Raw genomic sequence first — 9486 nt, forward strand, 5'->3', positions numbered from 1 at the left:
TCCCGGGGGATCCCGAGGCGTTCCCAGGCCAGCCGGGAGACATAGTCTTCCCAATGTGTCCTGGGTCTTCCCCGCGGCCTCCTACCGGTCGGACGTGCCCTAAACACCTCCCTAGGGAGGCGCTCGGGTGGCATCCTGACCAGATGCCCGAACCACCTCATCTGGCTCCTCTCGATGTGGAGGAGCAGCGGCTTTACTTTGAGCTCCCCCCAGATGGCAGAGCTTCTCACCCTATCTCTAAGGGAGAGCCCCGCCACTCGGCGGAGGAAACTCATTTCGGCCGCTTGTACCCGTGATCTTGTCCTTTCGGTCATAACCCAAAACTCATGACCATAGGTGAGGATGGGAACGTAGATCGACCGGTAAATCGAGAGCTTTGCCTTCCGGCTCAGCTCCTTCTTCACCACAACGGATCGATACAGCGTCCGCATTACTGAAGACGCCGCACCGATCCGCCTGTCGATCTCACGATCCACTCTTCCCTCACTCGTGAACAAGACTTATAGAATATTTATCGTGTACATCAATAATAAACCTTAGGGAAAAATTTACCATAACACATTTGGATGCACGTACAACACTTGAAACCTTTAGTATATCAGTATGTACAATTAATTAGTGAAGAATTTAAACAAAGTACTAATTTGACCCCTTTTAAGAAACAATTCAAAGTGTTTACAAAATACAAGGAATAATGATTCTGATTACCATCTTTAAACCTTATTGATACATGAGACATAATCTGTCAGATATTCAGCAAATTATGTGAACCACAACTTGTTAATGATATATTCATGTCAACTTTATTGATATTTATTTATTTAATCAGGTGTCTGTTTGTGTTACACATTTAGACAGGATAAGCTCTGCTTTTTCCTTCTCCTTTTCGGACATGTAAACTGTAAATACACACAGTCTGTTGTAACTGTATGCATGTTCCGAACAAACTAAACTAAATGTGTTCATGGTTGTTCGCTGCGGATCCACAGGAGCTGAGCCTACTACCTCTGAGTTCACGGTGATAATGCACGGAGAGAAGATCCGCTCCGTCGAGGGCATCGTGATGGCGGCGGACAGCTCTCGGTCCTTCTCTCCACTGGAGAAATTTGGACAAAACTTCCTGGAAAAGTTGATTGGGATTGAGATGCCACACAAGCTGCTGGAACGTGTGACCTTTGTGGACACGCCCGGAATCATTGAGAACCGCAAACAACAGGAAAGAGGTAAACCCGGTTGTGGGGGATGGGAACAATCATTGGCATAGGATAGGGATGTCAGAACCTGTTGACTGATTTGACCTATTGACATACTTGCCAACCATGAGACCTCCGAATTCGTGAGATGTTGGCGTGGGAGTATATATTTTCAAGTATTTTTTATATATATATATATATATATATATAAATAATCCGTTCATGAATGAGCATATCCGTTCGGCCACCGTGTTCAATGGAGAAGTCTGATCTACAAAATTTGCAGGCAGCATACCCCTTCCCCTTCCAGCTGTCCTGGATGAACTGAAATAATTTTTTGCAATCATTTTGGAACTTGCAAGCGTACTTCTTCTTCTTACTCGTCGTCGCCATGACTGTCTCTTCTTCGTTCTTCTGCTCAGTCTCTGTTATGTTTTTGGACATTACTACTTGCCGTAGTTTTGAAGCAATGCATGATGGGAATCCGGATGTTGTGTGTCAGTATATTAACGCACGCTGAGAAATAGCTCCGTGCCTGCCTACTTTATGGGCTGTAGATAAACCTCTGGATAACGGAGACCATGCTTGCCAACCCTCCCGAATTTTCCGGGAGGCTCCCGAAATTCAGCGCCTCTCCAGAAAACCTCCCGGGACAAATATTCTCCCGAAAATCTCCCGATTTTCAGCCGGAGCTGGAGGCCACGCCCCCTCCAGCTCCATGCGGACCTGAGTGAGGACAGCCTTTTTTCACGACTGGTGGACAACAGGGTGACAAGAAATAAATCATCCAGACTAGAGATAAATTGTATTATTATGTTTATCTTACCTAAAAATAAATATATTTATTAATTTAAAAAAACAAAACTAAATAAATGTTTACTATATTTTGCTAAAAACATCAAAATTAATTGTATTTTTATTTGTATTTTTTCTGACTCCTTATTACATCCAGCCATAGAATTATACATTAAAATAAACATATTTGAACTAATTAATTTTAAATGATCATAATAATTCATTTAAAATTACCATATTTAATTATTAAAATAATTGCTTGTTTATCAACAACTTTAGCATTTTATTCATTACATTTTGAAGCTCTCAGAAGCCAAGTTATGTTATATTCCTTAATATTTATTTATGCAAGTTTGAAGTATCAATTATCCAAACACAGTTTTGTTTGCATATTTTCAGGATATATATATATATATATATATATATATGAAATACTTGACTTGGTGAATTCTAGTTGTCAATATACTCCTCCCCTCTTAACCACGCCCCCAACCACGCCCTGTCCCACCCCCGACCACGCCCCCACCCCCCACCTCCCGAAATTGGAGGTCTCAAGGTTGGCAATTATGACGGAGACATATATAATACCGTATTTTTCGGAGTATAAGTCGCACCGGAGTATAAGTCGCACCTGCCGAAAATGCATAATAAAGAAGGAAAAAACCATATATAAGTTGCACTGGAGCTCGGCCAAACTATGAAAAAAAACTGCGACTTATAGTCCGAAAAATACGGTAGTCTCCTTTTCAGGTGAGAGAGGACGCTAAAGGCAGTGCCTTTGAGGCACGCCCCCAATATTGTTGTCCGGGTGGAAATCGGGAGAATAGTTGCCCCGGGAGATTTTCGGGAGGGGCACTGAAATTCGTGAGTCTCCTGGGAAAATCAAGAGGGTTGGCAAGTATGCCTTTTGATATATATGTGTGTATACAGTCGTGGTCAAAAGTTTACATACACTTGTAAAGAACATAATGTCATGGCTGTCTTGAGTTTCCAATAATTTCTACAACTCTTATTTTTTTGTGATAGAGTGATTGGAGCTCATACTTGTTGGTCACAAAATGCATTCATGAAGTTTGGTTCTTTTATGAATTTATTATGGGTCTACCACAGAACTCTCCTCCAGAAGGTCTTATCTTTGTCCATGTGATGTCAGATGAAACAAAAATGTAGCTGTTTGGCCACAATACCCAGCAATATGTTTGGAGGAGAAAAGGTGAGGCCTTTAGTCCCAGGAACACTATGCCTACCGTCAAGCATGGTGGTGGTAGTATTACGCTCTGGGCCTGTTTTGCTGCCAATGGAACTGGTGCTTTACAGAGAGTAAATGGGACAATGAAAAAGGAGGATTACCTCCAAATTCTTCAGGACAACCTAAAATCATCAACCCGGAGGTTGGGTCTTGGGCGCAGTTGGGTGTTCCAACAGGACAATGACCCCAAACACACGTCAAAAGTGGGAAAGGAATGGCTAAATCAGGCTAGAATTAAGGTTTTAGAATGGCCTTCCCAAAGTTGTGTGGACAATGCTGAAGAAACAAGTCAATGTCAGAAAACCAACACATGTAGCTGAACTGCACCAATTTTGTCAAGAGGAGTGGTCAAAAATTCAACCAGAAGCTTGTGGATGGCTACCAAAAGCGCCTTATTGCAGTGAAACTTGCCAAGGGACATGTAAGCAAATATTAACATTGCTGTATGTATACTTTTGACCCAGCAGATTTGCTCACATTTTCAGTAGACCCATAATAAATTCATAAAAGAACCAAACTTCATGAATGTTTTTTGTGACATAATATAGATCCACCCTTAAACAACGGCACAGAGCAGGGTTCGGGAACATTTTTGGCTGAGAGAGCCATGAAAGCCAAATATTTTAAAATGTATTTCTGTGAGAGCCATATAATATTATTAAACACTGAATACAACTAAATGCGTGCATTTTTAAGTAAGACCAACATTTTTAGAGTATAATAAGTCTCTTTTTCTTTTTAAAAACATTGTTCTGAAGGTAACCAATAATAAATAAAATCATACTTGTCAACCCTCCCGAATTTTCCGGGAGACTCCCGAAATTCAGCGCCGCTCCCGAAAACCTCCCGGGACAAATATTCTCCCGAAAATATCCCGATTTTCAGCCGGATCTAGAAGCCACGCCCCCTCCAGCTCCATGCGGACCTGAGTGAGGACAGCCTTTTTTCACAACGGGAGGACAACAGGGTGACAAGAACTAAATCATCCAGACTAGAGATAAATTGTATTATTATGTTTATCTTACCTAAAAATAAATATATTTATTAATTTAAAAAAAACAACTAAATACATGTTTAATATATTTTGCTAAAAACATCAAAATTAATTGTATTTTTATTTGTATTTTTTCCTGACTCTTTATTACATCCAGCCATAGAATTATACATTAAAATAAACATATTTGAAATAATTGATTTTAAATGATCATAATAATTCATTTAAAATGACCATATTTAATTATTAAAATATTTGCTTGTTTATCAACAACTTTAGCATTTTATTCATTACATTTTGAAACTCTCAGAAGCCAAGTTATGTTATATTCCTTAATATTTATTTATGCAAGTTTGAAGTATCAATTATCTAAACACAGTTTTGTTTGCATATTTTCAGGATGTAGATATCTATATATACATATATATATATATATATATATATATATATATATATATATATATATATATATATATATATATGTATGAAATACTTGACTTGGTGAATTCTAGCTGTCAATATACTCCTCCCCTCTTAACCACGCCCCCAACCACGCCCCACCCGACCACGCCCCCACCCCCCACCTCCCGAAATTGGAGGTCTCAAGGTTGGCAAGTATGAATAAAATACTTCCTACCATTAATGCGACTTCTGGTGCTGTATGGTTTCGCTGATGGCTTTGTAGTCTGGTTGATACGTGGTTATTTTTAACACTGTGATTACCAGCGGAATTATTCATTACTTATCGTGTTAAGCAACGTCAGCTAGGATTTATCTGAGAGCCAGATGCAGTCATCAAAAGTGCCACATCTGGTTCTAGAGCCATAAGTTCCCTCCCCCTGGCATAGAGTGTTTACACCATGGGCTGGCCCTGATCATTGTCACGTGGCTCTTCTCCACCTTCCAGGCTACCCCTTCAATGACGTGTGCCAGTGGTTCATTGACCGTGCTGACCTCATCTTTGTGGTGTTCGACCCCACCAAGCTGGACGTCGGACTGGAGCTGGAGATGCTATTCCGTCAACTCAAAGGCCGCGAGTCCCAGATCCGCATCATCCTCAACAAGGCCGACCACCTGGTCACCCAGGACTTAATGCGGGTCTACGGAGCTCTTTTCTGGAGCTTAGCGCCGCTTATCAACGTGACGGAACCCCCCCGCGTCTACGTCAGTTCTTTCTGGCCCTACGACTACGCCCCCGACACCAGCCGCGAGCTCTTCAAGCGGGAGGAGATCTCCCTGCTGGAGGATCTCAACCAGGTGATCGAGAACCGCATGGAGAATAAAATCGCCTTCATCCGCCAGCACGGAATCCGCGTTCGTATCCACGGCCTGCTGGTGGACCGCTACGTCCAGACCTTTAAGGACAAGATGAGCTTCTTCAGCGACCCGGAACTCGTCTTCAAGGAGATCGTAGACGACCCGGACAAGTTCTATATCTTCAAATCCATCCTGGCTAAAACCAACGTCAGCAAGTTCGACCTGCCCAACCGCGACGCCTACCGTGACTTCTTCGGCGTCAACCCGATCACCAACTTCAAAGCTTTGTCCTCCCAGTGCTCCTACATCGGAGGCTGTCTGCTGGATAAGATCGAAAAGGCCATCACAAACGAGCTGCCCGCCCTCCTGAGCAGCATCAACTCTGGCAAACAGCCGGGCCTTTCTTCCTGCGAGGCCACCGGCTGCGGGGAGAAGCCCAAAAACCGCTATCGAAAGAACTGAGGAACGGAGGTGACAGAGGAGGTGAAGAAAAGGAGGCTCTGATGTCATTCAGAAAGCCGGTGTTATTGAGGAAACAAAAAAAAAGGATATTAGCGTTTAATTTTCCTCAGATGATGCATTTAGGGACTGTGGGGACGAGGCAGGTAGCGGGAGGGGCGGGGTCATTGTGTGATAACGGCAGCTTCAGGAAACAAGTGCTGATGAGTTAGAGGACTTTGTGGTTTTTTGGGCGCGGGGGCGGGGGAACCAAACAGATTGCAAATCCAATACCAGCTCCCTTGTATGTGAATAAAATCGGAAGTGGAAACAGGTGTTGCAAATTTGTGTTACAGCAGGTCGATTCCATGTGCTTCAGATGTTTTTGAAGTCGAATATATTATTGTGGGTGCTATAGAACCTTGCATGTTCTCCGGCACTGGTTCTCAAACGACCACCTCAAAAACATGCTGCATGGCAAAATCAATGTCTATTTCTACAACTATTTCACACTTTTGTTTGTGTATTAAAAAAAAAAAAGTGGTAGTCGCTCCACAGTTTGAGAATCAATGCTCGGGATGTCAATCTTAACGTTGTACCGCCTTAACTTCCGAAGTGTTAGTGGTACGACCCTGCCAGGCAACCAATGGTTTGGTTTCCAACTTGTCGGTCCTGGTTGTTGACAACCTGCCAAATGTGTCGGAAGCAGAGGTCAGGGGTTTCAAGGGTCATCCGAGTCTTTAAAAAAAAAAAACAACCTGGTCTTACTATATTTTTGTTACAATCTGGCATAATTGTGTTATGAGTAATGTCTTCTTTGATCCATAAACTTCCCAGCTTGTTTTTGTAGCTGAATGACCACAAATACCTTTTTTCATATACTTTGCATGTTACCAATCAAGTTATTGATTTTAGCTTGTGTGTGTGTGTAGACCTTCCAAATGGGCATTGAAGTACGTTGCGCTAAAGTGGGGCTTTGATTGATTGATTGATTGAAACTTTTCTTAGTAGATTGCACAGTATAGTACATATTCCATACAATTGACCACTAAATGGTAACACCCGGATAAGTTTTTCAACTTGTTTAAGTCGGGGTCCAAGTAAATCAATTCATGGTACAAATATATACTATCAGCATAATACAGTCATCACACAAGTTAATCATCAGAGTATATACATTGAATTATTTACATTATTTACAATCCGAGGGTTTGATATCAGCACTTCAGTCATCAACAATTGCACAATCAGAGAAATGGACATTGAAACAGTGTAGGTCTGACTTAGGGTATGTACAGCGAGCAGTGAACATAGTGAGTTCAGAAAGCATAAGAACAAGTATATACATTTGATTATTTACAATCCGGGGAGGTGGGATGTAGAAGGGAGGGTGTTAGTCAAGGGTTAAAATTGCCTGGAGGTGTTCTTTTAGTGCGGTTTTGAAGGAGGATAGAGATGCCCTTTCTTTTACACCTGTTGGGAGTGCATTCCATATTGATGTGGCATAGAAGGAGAATGAGTTAAGACCTTTGTTAGATCGGAATCTGGGTTTAACGTGGTTTGTGGAGCTCCCCCTGGTGTTGCGGTTATGGCGGTCATTTACGTTATGGAAGTAGTTTGACATGTACTTCGGTATCAGGGCGGCGACATAGAGCGAAGACTCATGAGTTGAACCCTGACCTCTGCCGACAGAAGACGCCGCCGACCGTTGGAGCGACGCGTTCTGACATTAAAAACCTACCTCAGTGAACTTCCTGGTAGTGGGACATACAGTTTTGAGACTTCCTGTCTTACCTCAACCCTGTGAGGCGTTCAGGGAAAACAGGGAGTTTCTGGCTTTATCTAAGGAATAGGAAAAAAAAAGGGTGCAGGTAAGTAGGAGAAGGAGCAGACTTGGTCTAATTAAAGTCCATGGATGAACACATGTACTCCCCCTAACCCCCGCCCCGCCTCTTCTTCCAGCACTAACCCCTCTCATTCGTCATGCAAACATCGCATCTAAATGCTAAATAAATCCCTTTTCGTTCATATTTTATTTTTTATTCTTGGAGTGTGTTTCACATGTTTTTTTTTGTATGTTTACGCTGCAGTTGTATAAATGTCCACTAGAGTGTGCTGTGTAAAAATGCAAAAAAAAAAGAAAAAGAAAAAAAAGAAAAGCCCCCTTCATGCAACAAATAGAAGTGATGTGTTGTGTCTTTTTAAAGCTATTGTTCAGTATCTCAGTTGACCTGTGTCCCTTTTTTTGTTTTGCTATACAAATTCTAAATAGATCCATTTGGAAGCTTCCAGAATACAGGTTTCTGATTGACCAGGTTGAATTACATTTGGTGCTTTTTCTGGCGGTCGAGTCACAATAAAGAGGTTTAAATTAAAGCAAGACAAGCAAAATTGTATATTTTCATTTTCTTTAAACCGTCTCTTATTTATTTTGCATTCTTACATTGAACCTGCATTGCGGCATCACTTTGTCGTCACTGGAAGCCGGGAGGTGTGATTTAATCGTGTGTGTGAGAGTGATAAAAAAAGAATAATTATAATAAAAGTTGAAGTATAAGCAATAATATGGGCTGCTTGCATTGCAGCAGGCCCATAACTAGTATTAATATTACAATTCAGGCTGATTTAAACTCACTCATAATAGTGAATGCCATCAGGGGGCGCTATGAATGACATTTGGCAGGTGAAGTTAGAATTAGGCCTAACATGTGTAATTAATACACATCACTTACAATAAAATGGAACTACTTTGAGTAAAAGGGCTCCACAGTTCTTTCACTTTCACTTAGTACATTCCTAAATATGATGCATTCACTGTATACAAACTGGGATTATTCACAATAAAAGTCATTACCCCTACTTAAACGTATATATTTAAGTGCTGCAATCGATTATATTCGTTCTCCATAAAAGATAGTAACACTGCCCCTTTTCCCTATGGATATTCCCATTATGCATGCATATACACACATAGCTCAGACAGCAGTTAAGCTTGTTATATACTACTGGCCAAGCAGCTTTTCAGAATAAAAGCCTTCTCCAATAGTATTACGTTCAAACTAAGCTTTGAAAATATGTGCACTGCAAAACGTGCTCATTGTAGCCATTTATTCCGTCTTTTTCATTTTTATTTATGAAAAAAATCAGCACAAATTGTTTTATAATTTTTTTTGTATGTTAAAGTGTTTTGTATATTGTGCTCCTGATGTTGCTGATCAATTTGAATGTATTGTTATTTATTTAGTTTGTTTATTTTTTATGCTTCAGTATCAAAATGGCTCACGTTGGCCAAAATGTATATAAGTCAAATAAGGATGTATATATTTTTTAATTTCGCACACTTTGATGCACTTTTAAATATTTTCTGTTACAGACCAACAATAATGCCGTTAAAAGTCTTAGTTGAAACTAGGGATGTCCGATAATGGCTTTTTGCCGATATCCGATATTCCGATATTGACCAAACCCTTAATTACCGATACCGATATCAACCGATACCGATATCAACCGATACCAATATATACAGTCGTGGAATTAACACATTATGCCTAATTTGGACA

At 40.8% G+C, this 9486-nt stretch overlaps 1 protein-coding gene across 2 annotated transcripts in view; it reads left to right on the plus strand.

Moving 5' to 3' along the window:
- Nucleotides 1-8574, plus strand: part of srl (sarcalumenin) — a 51270-nt gene extending 42696 nt beyond the window's left edge. The window contains exons 6-7 of one of the 2 annotated variants that reach the window (XM_061974173.2): nucleotides 990-1223; nucleotides 5139-8574. In XM_061974173.2, coding sequence (XP_061830157.1) covers nucleotides 990-1223; nucleotides 5139-5950 — 1046 coding nt within the window. In that variant the 3' untranslated portion in view covers nucleotides 5951-8574. The remainder of the gene's footprint in view (nucleotides 1-989; nucleotides 1224-5138) is intronic. The other variant, XM_061974174.1, reaches the window with a different exon arrangement.
- Nucleotides 8575-9486: the final 912 nt, after the last annotated feature.

The sequence above is a fragment of the Nerophis lumbriciformis genome, linkage group LG22 (genome assembly GCF_033978685.3).
Source record: "Nerophis lumbriciformis linkage group LG22, RoL_Nlum_v2.1, whole genome shotgun sequence".
Classification (NCBI taxonomy): domain Eukaryota; kingdom Metazoa; phylum Chordata; class Actinopteri; order Syngnathiformes; family Syngnathidae; genus Nerophis; species Nerophis lumbriciformis.